A 14,690-nucleotide genomic window follows, 5' to 3' on the forward strand; every position below is an offset into this window, starting at 1 on the left:
TTTTCTTTTTTGATACCTTTTCTTTTGAGTTTTATTATTAATAAAGAGCTTTTCATCTTTTCCTGTGACCTGAAACAAGGACATAATAATTCTGTGTTCTTTAAAGCTTATGTGGTGTTCTGTGAAATTATCTGGTTGGGTATCTTTCAGATGCTTCTACGGTAATTAGAATATTCATGTATGATATGTTTCTTCTAGGGCAAATTATAATAGTCTTAGGAAATTATTTCCTCTAGATTTTGGGAATTGGTTTTGCAAATCTTCTGATTGTGATTATGTTCTTCCTTAATTCTAATTTATATTTTGGCTTTTTCTTAATTTTCCTTGTTTAGACTAGTTGAGGGGATTTTTCTGCCTGTTTAATGTTTACATTTAGTCTTTTTTTTTTTGTTTCATTCAGTTGAACTTAACACTTTACTACAGAAATACTCATGTATGTATAAATGTTTATCTGATGTACATGTGTTTATATAGTTTGAGTAGTGAACTTATTCACAACCTAGTTGTTGACTAGCTTTTTGATCTCAAAAGTATATTAGCTCTTGATAATTATGTATATGCATTTTTTTCCTTTTAAATATTTTCTGTGTATATTTTGCTACTATATCACAAGGTCTCACTCTATATTTAAAACTGCATCTTAGACATTTTCTATTATATTAAAAAACAGATCTCCATAAGATAAATCTACAGTATGAATGAACCCTAATTGAATGGTTTTCCTATGGGTGGATGTTGAATTATCACTAATTTTTCCTCATTAAAGTAATCCTGTAGGAAAAAAAGAAGTAATCCTATAGAGAACATTCTTGTACATCTTTGTAACTATGTAGGCGAGATTCCGTGGAGTGAAATATCAGCATCAGGAGATTGTTTGTATTTCTTTTCTTTTTCTTTTGTTTGTTTGCATTTCCAGTTTTGATGAGAACCAGTAAATTGCCAGTGAACCAGTTCTAATTCCATTCCCAACACTAGCGTGACAGGGTACTTTTCTTCACACCCTTTTAACATCTGTACTAAGTCTTCAGCTATCACTTACAGGAAGAATAAAAAGTTTTCATTTAATGTATGCTTCCTTGATTTACTAATGAAGTTGAATATCTAATTATGTTATCTGTATTGAGTTGTATTAATGGTCATGTTTATTTTTCCATTAGATTATTTTCCATTAGATTATCTTATTGATTGTAATAGATTTTTGTATATTAAGGATGATAGTTTTTTAATGCCTTACTTTGCAAATTTATGCTTCTAGTTTATCATTTGTGAAAATGCTGACTTTTGGTTGATTCCCCGGATCTGCCATTTGTGTTGACAGTTTTTTCTTAATACAGTAACTGTCAAAGTAATAAAATAATTTGGGGAATGCTATCATCTGTGACAAAAGTGCAAAGTAATACTAAAGTTCCAGTGCAGGGATCATCTTAATTGTTCCTAAAAGTCCTCAAAGCAAATCACCTATGGTTAAAAGTAATGTCTTGGTTTTGACCCATTCAAAATACACATCTAAGTCTCTGATTAAGCAAGGACAGTCTAAATATTTTATAGGCAGTGTTTGTTTATTGCTCAGAAAGGTGTGTTACTAAAAAATAGTAATTTTTAGGAAAATAAGTTTTTCAATTAGACTGTGCTGTACTCCGTACTTAATGTAACTATTTGCCTAAGTCATATGTTTTAGCCTATGAAGACAGCTTTACAGTTGCTAGTTATTCATATATCCGTTGACATTTCACGGCATTCTTCATCTTATATTCAGCATTCAAGGTACATTTGTTTCTAAGTTTTTCTTGTAAAATATTAGTTATTAGTTTTGGCCAGAAGCAAGGTACAGTTTTATTTTAAATTGCAGATTAGATATATATAAGGAAAAGGTACAAAAACTTATCAGATAAATAATTTTCTCCAGAATTAACTTCTATAAGTAGATTTGGTATATTAGTTAAGGCATTAGTATAGAATTTATATTCCTCTTTGAAATAATTCTGTTTCTCTTAATGCCAAGTGTTGAAGCATTGCTCTTTAAAAGGAACTTAGTGGGTACTGCAGGACAGTGTTGTAATGAACTCACTAGATAGCTGTGTTACGTTGGGCATGTTCCTGTACTTTCTTGTGTTCTGTTTCCTCTTCTTATAAAGTGGAGATAATAAATAGTATCTTCCTTGGCAGGGTTGTTAACAGAATTAATTTGGGAATTGATATAAAGCAATTAACAGTGCTTACCAGTCATTGGTAGATCAGAAATTTATCTGTCCTTATTGACATCTAGACTGTCCTGAATATAGTATCTTTGACACAACATTTGTGTGGGTAAAATACGGTCTTTAGAAGAAAATTTGAATTATTTCTAGCTTTTTTTTACTTCCTGGATCACTCTGAGCAGGTTACTAACCCTCCTAAGCCTTGGTTTTCTTATTTGAAAAATGGAGATACTGTTCATACTGCTTTGTCATATAGCTGTAAGGCTTAAATAAAATAATAAATACTAAATTTCTTACTGTTTATTTTACTGGTTTGTACATTTTTCCTCTTTATCCCTATTACTTGGTCCAAGTGTACTTTGTCCCTTTTTAATTCCATCTTTTCATGAGTTTGTTTCTGGTGAACTTCCTCTTTTCTGAGTGCTCTTTAGCAAATGTTACTTGGGAAGTTTAAGTATAATTTTGGAACTTAGCAGATCTCTCTTTAGTGCAGTTCTGAGATGGTACTGAGATCTTTTAAAAATATATATATATATGAAAGAAATACAAACCTCTTGTCTTCCTTAGCAGGATTTACTCTGTCAAATAAAGCAATACTCATACAGTTGAAGCTTCCATACATCTCTAAAATCACCTTTTGGTTAGATGTTAAAGTAACAGCAAGCTAAATATTTTCCAGCAGTTACTATAATGTTTGCTCCAGAGATTGTCGTTGTCCTATCTATCCTGCACACAGTGTTAGAATAAGTTAAAGAATTTAACATACCTTTTGAACTATCTTAACTATCTTGCTATACTATGTAGAGTACATTTCGTAAATAGTCACGTCAGATGACTTACTCAATCTGTATAAGAGGAGACAAATGTTTTGTTATTAAAAAGCTCAAATTTTATCAAATTTGAATTCTAATGGCTGTTTATAATTCCTTCACAATAACTTCAGTTTTCTTCATGGAAGTTTTAGAAAAACTTCCCTCATCTACTTCTGTGAAAATCACATTAATTTGTGTCCTTAAATCACCTTTTCTTGTTCTCCATCCCCACATTTTGCAAAACCACATTTCCTTATATCACTTAGCATATTTAGTTTGACTATTGAATGTGTCTGAAATTGAGATTCATCCTATAATCCATTGTGTCTTACGAACTCCATTCTCCAGGCAGCAGTTATGGCTTAGTTGTATATGACTGAACAACAAAAAGTGCCAACATCAGAAGAATGAATGTCAGTGGTTTGAAAGAAAGTTCTAGAAGTAATGTAATGGCATAGCATGTTAGCTTTGGGATAAAATGACTATGGTGAGAAGGTAGAAAAAGCAATGAAATGATGTGTGTTGAGCCACATTCCCAAACCAGAAATCAAAAGTAGGTATGTGCTATTTCTGAATAAAGTTGATGAGGAAGGAAAAAAAAGGTCATCTTTAAGTATGGACGGAAGATAGTTAAGGACAGGCACTGGTGATTTTTAGTTTTTTGTTTTTGTTTTAACAAATGCTGCATTACCAATATTTTTGATAGCAAAGGGGATGATGATGTGTGGAATATAATGGATGTTGGCAGCTCTCATATAAAAAATGGTCTCAGTGTAAAGTTTAAGGAACAGCTTAACTATTTTATTTGCCTTTGTACTTATTCAAAAAAATTGAATTGTGATAAAAATCAGTGTCTAAGAATATATCTTTAAGAAGTGTAACGTAAAATCTGAGTATTAAAAAGTATGTAATAGTTTGAAGATGATTTTACTTTTTCATTCTTAGAGATATGTATAATGTTGTCTTAGATTTGAAGAAATGTGATACATAGATCTTCTCTAACCCTCTTTCAAGCATACTTTGTTATTATCTAAATAATCTGGTACCTGGAACTGGACTTAATACCTTTGATCTCATTCAGTAATTAATTCATTCATGATTCCTTGTAAAAATTAACTTTTTAAAAAAACTCTTTATTAAGGTATGGTTGACATATGAAACTGTATATATTCAGTGTGTACAACCAGATGATTTGGTGAATAAATGCATACCTGAGAAACAGTCACCACCAAGACCACAGACACCTATCACCTCTCAAAGTTTCTTCTTACCCCTTTTATTATTATTTTATGTGTATATGTATGGGAACCTTGTAAAACTCCAAACCAGCATTTATTTGAGGCATCATCATCATTGATGCCTGAGGTTTTACTAGCAACTTTTAGTAGGTTCTTAGTAGTTCTTCTGGGTCCAAGAGTGGGCTTATATTCTGTATCAAACTAGTGTCACATGAAACTTTCTCACCCATTTTGTGTTGAGGTGTTTGGATTCACATTTTATCCCTGTTAAATTTCACCTTCATTGTTAAATTCTATCATCCAGAACGCATCCTTTCTAGTTTTGACAGCTGCATCTTTATGGCATGTCAGTCTGGAGCTTTGTCCAACTTGATGTAAATATTCAAGTTACTGAGCTCATGATCAATCCACCTAATACAACATTAGCATCTACTTCATATATTTTAGCTATAAGGCATAGCTAAAATAAACTGTGTTGCATATAGATTATCTTTGTGCATTAGTTACAAAATTACCATTTTTAGGAGAAACATTCCTATCCTTATACTTCTGAGATACTTTGTAAAATAATAGAGATTCTAAAACCTCAATAGATCCATGTCACTTTCGAAATACTTTTAAAATAGTCTATTTTTTCAGTTTTCTCCCTACTGCTTACACTGGTAAATTATTTAAATGACTTAAACTGTGAAAAGTATGCCTGTTTTTATACTCCTAATTTCTTTGTATATTGTTAATGAAACTAATGAAAACTGATACTGTCATAACAATGTTAAATAATTTGAAATTTTTTGTAATTTTTTTTCTTTAGAAATCAATGTGGACTGAGCATAAGTCACCTGATGGAAGGACTTACTACTACAATACTGAAACAAAACAGTCTACTTGGGAGAAACCGGATGATCTGAAAACACCTGCTGAGGTAAAAGTTTGAGGCTTTAAAATTAGGGATTGTCAAATAGATTGAGTCATTTTTTTCCTTAGGATTTTATGAATATCTGATTGTTGGAAGGACAGGCCAATTTTGTTTATTGATTTTTGCCCCTGCTCAGTAAGCCTTATCGGGTGGCATCAAATTAAAAATAAATTGGAAGAGCAAAAGAACTCTCTTTCTGCCCTCCGTTCTTTAAATTCACATTTTATTATTTATTTAAAGATTTTATTTATTTATTTGTCAGAGAAGGAGGGCATACACAAGTAGGGGAAGCAGTAGGTATAGGGAGAAGCAGGCTTCCCGCTGATCAAGGAGCCTGATTGGGGACTCGATCCCAGGCTTCTGGGATCATGACCTGAGCCAAAGGGAGATGCCTGGAGCCACCCAGGCATCCCTATATTCACATTTTAAACTTTTCCCTTTAAGCAAACCTAGGTGATTACAAATGTCTTCCAGTGAATTTTTAAAAATTTTCCAGTGAGTTTGAGGTAATGGAGATGGAATTAAATTAAAAGTATAAGTATCCTTCTTTTAGAGTGGGAAATTGTCTTTGTGGAAAAAACCCCTGCAAAGTATGTGTATTTCTTTTTGAATTTTATCATTCACAATATATAGTATGGAAATTAGATTGAAGGAATAAATTGAATAAGCACTATTGTAAATGGTTTAATTAAGAACTCTGGAGTCCTAAGTAAGAGTTGATCTGGCATTTCAAGCTATAGTTGGAGATTTTTCCAGGTTGGCAGCATATCTTTATTTTCTTTCTTAATGAAGGAGTTTGAGGATATAAAAATATTTTCTAGGCCACCACACTAATATGCATAGCAATACTTGGGATGGGAGGTTGACAGAGACTGGTTTTTGTTTTGTTTTTGTTTTTTTTTAATCCCAGTACTGATACAGGCAGTTATTTTTTCCTTAAATATCACTAAGACACCATCTAAATAGGAGTTTTCAGTAGCATTCTCATGCATGCCAAGTGGTTTTATATATTAGGTTTTAAGTATATCATACTTACTTTGTTTCCTTACATAAGATAGTTTGCATAGGTTTAATAAATTATTAACCATAAAACTGATATCTAAGCATGGGTAAACCACATTTTGCTTTTTCCCAGTTTTTTATTTTTCCTACTTTTGTTAGTATTTGAGAAGTCTGTGAAATATGTATGATAAATTTTACCTATGATGGGGTGTAAATGGCAACAACAAACAGGATCTGAAATTTACATAGACCTGGTTTTGAATATTGCTTCTGCCCCTTAATTAGGTATATTATCTTAAACAAGTTACTTTCTGTAAGTAACAGTATAAATTTGAAATAACAGTATGGATGTTGCGGTATTATTGTAAAGATTAAATAATATTTCAAATAACATTACCTACTAAGTATTCTGTAATTGGTGGCTTATCTCAAAAGTGTTTGATTTGTACAGATTGATATTTAGGGAAACAGTAATGTGAATGATGAGTGATGCTAAATACATTACTGTTAACTGAAGATTTTTATTTCCCTTTAGCAACTTTTATCTAAATGTCCCTGGAAGGAATACAAATCTGATTCTGGAAAGCCTTACTATTATAATTCTCAAACAAAAGAATCCCGCTGGGCCAAACCTAAAGAACTTGAGGATCTCGAAGGTAACACAGAAAAAAATAATTTTTAATGTTAATTTTTTACATATCTATGTCATTCACATTGAAACAATCCTTTATAAAGAGGATTGTTCAAACACAGGTCTTATTTTTAAAAATTAAATGATTAGAACATTTTAAATGGTATAACAGTTTTATGGGCTCTTATTTTCTTGTTGCTCTAGATATCAGTTCTATAGATTTTAAATAGATTTTTATTTGATTTGATTCCACTGAAACTAGGATACCAGAATACCATTGTTGCTGGAAGTCTTATTACAAAATCAAACCTGCATGGTGAGCTGCTTTGATAATTCATTTTCTGTCATTATTTAACATTTTTAGAGTTTGTTACTAATGTTCACTAACCATGATTGGATAAATCTGCAGTGAGAAATCTCTAATTAAAAATTCATTAAAGGGTTATATTATAAATGAGCTTGTGACTTTTAAAATTATACTTTGATTAAAAAATTAATTTACCATTGGAAAATTGAATAAGGGCATCATGTACAATAATTTAAATACATCTGTGAGTGTTGGTATATACATACAATATGTGATTTAAACCATGTAGTGGATAGCAGAGAGCCGTGAGTTCAGTTTAAATTTTTTAATATATTGTCAGACTATACATTTAATGCTAATATTATTTTAGCACAACATTGTAAAATAGCCTTTATGTTATGGGAGAATTAAACAAAATGTCCTGCTTTACTTACAAAGGGAGTATTTTTCATTATTCTCAACTGTTCAAAATACCCCTGAAAATCTGGAAATACTACCTAATATGAAACCCAGTTGTTCAAATAGCAGAGATTAGAGTGAGAATTGAAAAAGTTAGTTCTTTTACTCTCATTTCTAATAGAATCTGGTATCATAAATTATTGATGTAAAAGCAGTAGATTTTAGAAATGGAAACTATAATAAAGTAGTCTGCAGTGTGGAATGACATCTGACAGTAAAGAGTTCCTAAAGGCTCTCTGGTCTTAAGTCTAGTTACCTTTTTCTTGTGTCACATAATTAGCTTATTAAATCATCATTGTATCCTAAAAATATGTTAATTTATGTTAGTAATGATGATTTCTTTTTGTCAGACATTCTCAACATACTTTCAGAAATGGTTTACATTAAAGGGGGATAAGTTTTTAAAATATTTTCATAAAGTTCAGCTTTGTTACTTACATGGACCACCTCATTCGCTAATGATGCTGAATACTTTTGTTACCTGTAAAGAAAAATTTACTTGAATTGGAATAAAAACTGAAATACTGAATGCAAATCTTTAAAGCTCTTTAAATTTCTATACTAGCATTGGCTAATAATAATATTGTAGATAGGTAGATTCCCAGTTTATTCATGTTAGAAATATCAAGCTCATTTCTGATATAACCCTACTACAAAATAGTCGGTGTGTATAACTATCTATCTACCTGTCAATGCTAGTATTTTGTGCTGGAATTTCAACATGAATTTGGTCTCATTTTGAATTTGGTATCTTAAAAAAAAACAACAAAAAACAAATAGTTTTACCCCTGGGGAAAATACTGTTTTGTTCCAGACTTACACAGATATTTTCAGAGAGTTTTTGCAGTAGCCAGCAGCCTTTGGGAAAGTAGCAGTGTGCAGAGAAACTTTCCTAAAAACTGCTGTTATTTAAATTTGTCTTCATTCTTTAATTGCTGCCCTGGAACTTTGGAGCAATAATTTGCTCTGAAAAAGTTTGTTTTTTTCAGATGGTAAATTAAATCTTATTGTATGAAATTTCTCTTTATCTCCCTTTAATGTTTATTTTCAGTGATTGTATTTAAAAACCATGTCATATGTGACTTTTCTTTTTTCTCTTTAATAGCAATGATCAAAGCTGAAGAAAGTAGGTAAGCAATTTTGAATATCATTACGATTTACAAATTTGGTCTCTCCTGTATATAGCATTCTTGTTTTAACTATTTGCTTTATAGTATAAATAGTATTTAACATGAGGGTGATGGTTTGATGTCTTTGGAGGATTGGGAGCAGGGAGAAGGATATTTACTCAAGATATACAAATGACACTTTACTGACAGTGATCGTTGGAATTTGGATTGCTTCCTTTGAATTAAGGCTGTGTTATAGAAAAGTCCAAAATTTGGTTTGATGTAATTTGGGAATAGGTGAAATATATATGTCTTCCTGTATTCAGGTTTCCCTTTTAATATATGAAATGGATAAAATTTAAACTTCTTACAGAAATTTATGATCTAGGCCAGATTTTATGATGTATAATACAATCTGATAGTAGGGCATTTTGTGAACAAAAACAATTACTGGGCTTTTGGAAGTGCAGAGTGTTGCATGAGTCCCTATCCTATATTATCCTAAATGTTTGCTCCATTAAATCAGAGTAATCCAGTTTCATTCTGTGGTTTTCATCTTTTCAGGTGGCTTATAGTCTGCCACATTGCCTTTCTCCCTTTTATAGTTTCTCTTAGTCGTTTGATTTTGTGATTAAAAACTAGTATTTTTTGGCTTTCTGATTATTAATGAGATGACCAGTTTTTTGTTGTTTTTTTTTAATGCATAGTAAGCAAGAAGAGTGCACCACAACATCAGCAGCCCCAGTTCCTACAACAGAAATTCCGACCACCATGAGCACCATGGCTGCTGCGGAAGCTGCCGCCGCTGTTGTTGCTGCTGCAGCCGCTGCCGCTGCTGCCGCTGCTGCTGCCAATGCCAGTGCTTCCACCTCTGCTTCGAATACTGTGGGTGGAACTGGTCCAGTTGTTCCTGAGCCTGAAGTTACTTCAATCGTTGCTACCGTTGTAGATAACGAGAATACAGTGACAATTTCAACTGAAGAACAGGCACAACTTACTAGTACTCCTGCTGTTCAGGAACAGAGCATGGAAGTATCCAGTAATACTGGAGATGAAACAGCTAAGCAGGAAACCATAGCTGAGTAAGTTTAGTGACTTTTGTAGATCAGTACCAGACTTCTTTAATGCAAGAAATTGCCAGTTCATGTGATGGCCATTGAGTGTTTAAAATTTTTTTGTGAATCAAAACATGAGACTTTAGGTAATGAATCATTATCTAAAATAATCAAGGCTGAATTTTGTGAGGTCATGCTTTTAAACTGTTGAAAACTAATCCTCAGAAGGTTTAGGAAGCAGAATTCAGAGGTAGAGGGTGAGGTACAAATTTAAAACAGGGTACCAACCACCTTAGTAAACAAAATATGTCAGTTCTGGAGCTGTAATTTTAAATCCAAACTGATGCAAAAAGTCTGTGATTATTAAAATAACAAAAATTTAAATAAAGACAGGGTTAGTATTACTTTCTTTATTTTACAACAGTCTCAAATATGACTTAGCAAAGCCCTGAAAGGAAGTGCTAGTTTGATCAAATAGAAGCAAAAATTAAGTAGACAAAAATATTTAGTAGGGTGTATAAGCAAAACTGTTACTGTAATTAAATTGCTACAACTTTTTAATATAGCAGACAGCTGCATCTGTCAATTTATAGTTTATATGTACTTGTGTTCCATGTCATGTGGTCATGTTTCATCTGGCTGTGCTTTATACAGATATAAAATTTGAGCCTTGCTTCTTGATTTTAATGATGTTCACATACGTTTTAAGAAACTGAACCGTGGTGTCAAGTTCCAAACATGATCACCCATCTTAATATTTAAGCATACTGATCTCATCTTCCAACTCCTTCTTGTAAATAATACTTTTTAAAATTTTTCTTATGTATGTTTCCCAAAGTTGAAAATCACTTTCAAATTTTTCCTGTTTAGAAGTTGAAAAAGGGGGGTGCCTGGGTGGCTCAGTGGGTTAAAGCCTCTGCTTTCAGCTCAGGTCATGATCCCAGGGTCCTGGGATCGAGCCCTGCATTGGGCTCTCTGCGCAGCAGGGAGCCTGCTTCCCTTCCTCTCTCTCTCTGCCTGCCTGTCTGCCTACTTGTGATCTCTCTCTCTCTCTGTCAAATAAATAAATAAAATGTTAAAAAAAATGTTGAAAAAGGAATCTATATGGTATATTTGAAGGCATAGAAGAGTAACGTTTTACTTCCATCTTTCGGCCCTTTTTGTTTATTTATTTTTTTAAGTTTTATTTTGTTTTTTAAAAGATTTGAGAGAGAGAGAGCACGCGTACTCATGCGGGGGATGGGGGCAGAGGGAGAGGGAAGGCAGGCCCCCAAGCCCAGAGCCCAACATGGAGCTCCATCTCAGGATCCTGAGAGCATGATCTGAACCAAAAGCAAGAGTCGGATGCTCAACTAACTGAGCCACTCAAACACCCCTGTTTTATTTTTTAAATAATCTTTACACCCAACTGGGGCTCCAGCTCACAACCCAAGATCAAGAGTTGCATGCTCTGGGATGCCTGGGTAGCGCAGTCATTAAGCGTCTGCCTTCGGCTCAGGTCATGACTGAGCCCCACATTGGGCTCCCTGCTTGGTGGGAAGCCAGCTTCTCCATCTCCCAGCTTCTTCCATCTCCATCTCCACTCCCCTGCTTGTATTTCCTCTCTCGCTGTGTCTCTCTCTGTCAAATAAATAAGTCTTTTAAAAAAAAAAAAAAAAAAGTTGCATGCTCTTTCAGCTGAACCTGCCAGGCACCCTCCTCCTGCCCTTTTTCTCTGCACTTAAAAATATATGCATTCTGGGGCGCCTGGGTGGCTCAGTGGGTTAAAGCCTCTGCCTTCAGCTCGGGTCATGATTCCAGGGTCCTGGGATCAAGCCCCGCATCGGGCTCTGCTTGGCAGGGAGCCTGCTTCCTCCTCTCTCTCTGCCTGCTTCTCTGCCTACTTGTGATCTCTGTCTTTCAAATAAAAATCTTCAAAAAAAAAATGTATGCATTATATCTATTTTAAACTTATATGTGATATCTTTTAGTTGACATACCCCATCATATTGAATGATGGCATATTATTTCATTATTTACATATACATAATTTCAGTGTTCTGATAGATATTTAAGCTTTGGGAGATAATTTTTTTTTAATATCTTTTTACACTTCCATTTTTTTCTGCAGTAATTTGTTTTTCATAATTTTAACAACAAACGGTTCCTGTTTATTTTCTTTCTAGTATTTCCTTAAGTGCCTGAGTCATTATAATCTTTTTATTTTAATTACTGCAATATAGACCATTTATAGCTGTTACTTTGACTGGGCCCTTTATACTATTTCTGATAATTTTAAATAAATTTCCCAAAGTAAGGTTACTTGACTCAGATGGTGGGAATATATTTTTTGTAGTTGTTAGTATTTGCTTCAGTCCTTCTTTGAAGTATTCTACTTTTTGTTTACTGCATTTTTTCCCCTTTATATATAGGAAGGGATGTCAGGATTATATGACCTTTTCATTTCATAAAGACCACCAAACTGGTAGAGTTGATAATTCTTGGGTATGTTAATTCTTTTTGTTTGAGATCAGTGTTCGACATACTTTTTTTGTAAATTATCAGAGTTAATATTTTCAGTTTTGTGGATCATAAATTCTTTCACAACGATGCAGTTCTGCTATAGTAGCACACAATAAACCATAAACAGTATATAAACTCATGAGTAAAAAACTATTTGCAGAAACAGACAATGAGCTAGATTTGGCATATGGATTGTAGTATTCCCGTCCTGATTTAGATCCTTAGCATCTTTTTTATATTTATGCAAATTTGCCCAAATCCTTAGTTATTAAGGCACTGAAATGAAGACACTGGGTAAGTTTTATATACCATTTTAAAAGTATTCATTTGTGGATTGCTAGAATTAATGTTTTGGTATAATTGTTACTTTTAGAGGCCCCCATCCCCCTAATAACTGAATGTTTCAGGAAACAACTCTATTAAATTTTATGCCTTTATGTTTAGGTAAATGTGTAGGATTCATATAGGAGAATTTATTCTGAAATTGTAAAATTTAACCTCAGTAGTGAACACTTAATGCAAATACTGCTTTTCTAAGTGAAGCAAATGTTTACTTAAATTATAAAATGTTTGGGACGCCTGGGTGGCTCAGTTGGTTAAGCAGCTGCCTTCAGCTCAGGTCATGATCCCAGCGTCCTGGGATCGAGTCCCACATCGGGCTCCTTGCTCGGCAGGGAGCCTGCTTCTCCCTCTGCCTGCCACTCTGTCTGCTTGTGCTCACTCTCACTCCTCTCTCTCTCTCTCTCTCTCTCTGACAAATAAATAAATAAATCTTTAAAAAAAAAAAAAAAATTATAAAATGTTTGAATTTCCCTCTAGTTTTACTCCCAAAAAAGAAGAGGAGGAAAGCCAACCAGCAAAGAAAACCTATACCTGGAATACAAAGGAAGAGGCAAAGCAAGCATTTAAAGAATTATTGAAAGAAAAGGTATTAAAGATTTTTTTTATATGACATAATAATTATCTAATAAAGTTACTGTTTAATATAGTCAGTACCTTGATGCCCTTATTGAAAATAGTAATTTCATAAGCTGTCGTAACCAAAAATGAACTAAATTTCCCTTTTTTGAAGAATATTTTTATGAAACTGATTTTCACCAAAAAAATTCTTGTGTACAAAAAGAAATTTTTGTGTACAGCATATTAATACAGTACATTCTACCTCTATTGTTTTTATTCAAAAAATTGTTTACATTTTAATCAAAGGTCTTAAGATAAGTACTCTTGCTCTGTTAAATATGAGTTTAAGCTTTCTTTTTAGTTTATATGTATATTACCCAGGTTTGCCTTGGTTCAATAAGAAATTATTAGACCTCTTTCAAACTTGAGCAAAGGGAGGTGCTTGATGTTTGCAGTGAGTATTATACTTTATTTCCTGTTGTATGACTTTTACAATATTTGTGCAAGATTTTAATTTTTGCCACTAAATTGTTTTCAGCGGGTACCATCTAATGCTTCATGGGAGCAAGCTATGAAAATGATCATTAATGATCCACGATACAGGTAACACTTAAGGTTTTTAATTTATTTTTCCAACCCTAGCAAATTAAAAATTGTGTAAAATAGTATAATTTTTAACTTTCATTGTCTTCTCTTAGATACCAGTAACAGTTGTTTTATGTCAGATATGAACCAGAAAAGCCAAAAGGCATGTCATACAATTTGAGTACAGATGAAATTAGAAATATTTTAAAGTAGAAATTATTTTCTGTAATTGTTTCTTAATTTTTAGTATCTTACTGAAACTTTCATAATTAGTGAATAAAATCATTTTTTTTCAAAGCATTGACATTTGATCATCCTACCTTCATTTACTCTTACATGGTATTTTTTCAATTTAGTGCTTTAGCAAAGTTGAGTGAAAAAAAGCAAGCCTTCAATGCTTATAAAGTCCAGACAGAGAAAGAAGAAAAAGAAGAAGCAAGATCAAAATACAAAGAGGCTAAGGAATCCTTTCAGCGTTTTCTTGAAAATCATGAGAAAATGACTTCCACAACCAGATACAAGTAAGATTTTTAGTAATGCATGGTATATGTTTACTGCACTCTTTCTGTGTCATTTTTGTCAAGTGTAATAACTAATCCAATATGGATGCTCATTAAAGCTAAGTAACTATGAGTCGGGGCAGTTTCATAAGGTACAAGGTAAATCAGTGTTAAATGTGGAATTTAACTTTATCAGACTTACTGAATTATTAATTAGAGACTAAAACAAAGGAGGGGTAGATTCAATGTAATAATTAAAGCCTGACTTCTTTCTGCTTAATATAAGAACTGAGGGGTGCCTGATTGACTTCATCGGTTAAGCATCTGACTCTTGATCTCAGCTCAGGTCTTGCTATCAGGGTTGTGAGTTCAGACCCTGTATTGGGCTTGACACTAGGTGTGCAGCCTACTTAAAAAAAATACATATATATACGCACACATACACAAACATACATATATACACACACGTACACATA

General features: G+C 33.0%; 1 protein-coding gene across 13 annotated transcripts in view; it reads left to right on the forward strand.

Annotated features, from left to right (window-relative positions):
* PRPF40A (pre-mRNA processing factor 40 homolog A) overlaps nucleotides 1–14,690 on the forward strand; it is a gene marked incomplete at its 5' end in the record, with an annotated part of 56,918 nt that overhangs the window by 27,480 nt on the left and 14,748 nt on the right. For 7 of the 13 annotated variants that reach the window (XM_080799717.1, XM_080799707.1, XM_080799712.1 and 4 more), the window contains 8 exons: nucleotides 5,060–5,170; nucleotides 6,702–6,822; nucleotides 7,060–7,113; nucleotides 8,669–8,693; nucleotides 9,380–9,754; nucleotides 13,049–13,157; nucleotides 13,668–13,732; nucleotides 14,071–14,235. In XM_080799717.1, coding sequence (XP_080655843.1) covers nucleotides 5,060–5,170; nucleotides 6,702–6,822; nucleotides 7,060–7,113; nucleotides 8,669–8,693; nucleotides 9,380–9,754; nucleotides 13,049–13,157; nucleotides 13,668–13,732; nucleotides 14,071–14,235 — 1,025 coding nt within the window. The remainder of the gene's footprint in view (nucleotides 1–5,059; nucleotides 5,171–6,701; nucleotides 6,823–7,059; nucleotides 7,114–8,668; nucleotides 8,694–9,379; nucleotides 9,755–13,048; nucleotides 13,158–13,667; nucleotides 13,733–14,070; nucleotides 14,236–14,690) is intronic. The other 6 variants (XM_080799713.1, XM_080799714.1, XM_080799718.1 and 3 more) reach the window with 1 other exon arrangement.

The sequence above is a fragment of the Martes martes genome, assembly GCF_963455335.1.
Source record: "Martes martes genome assembly, chromosome: 3".
Lineage (NCBI taxonomy): Eukaryota > Metazoa > Chordata > Mammalia > Carnivora > Mustelidae > Martes > Martes martes.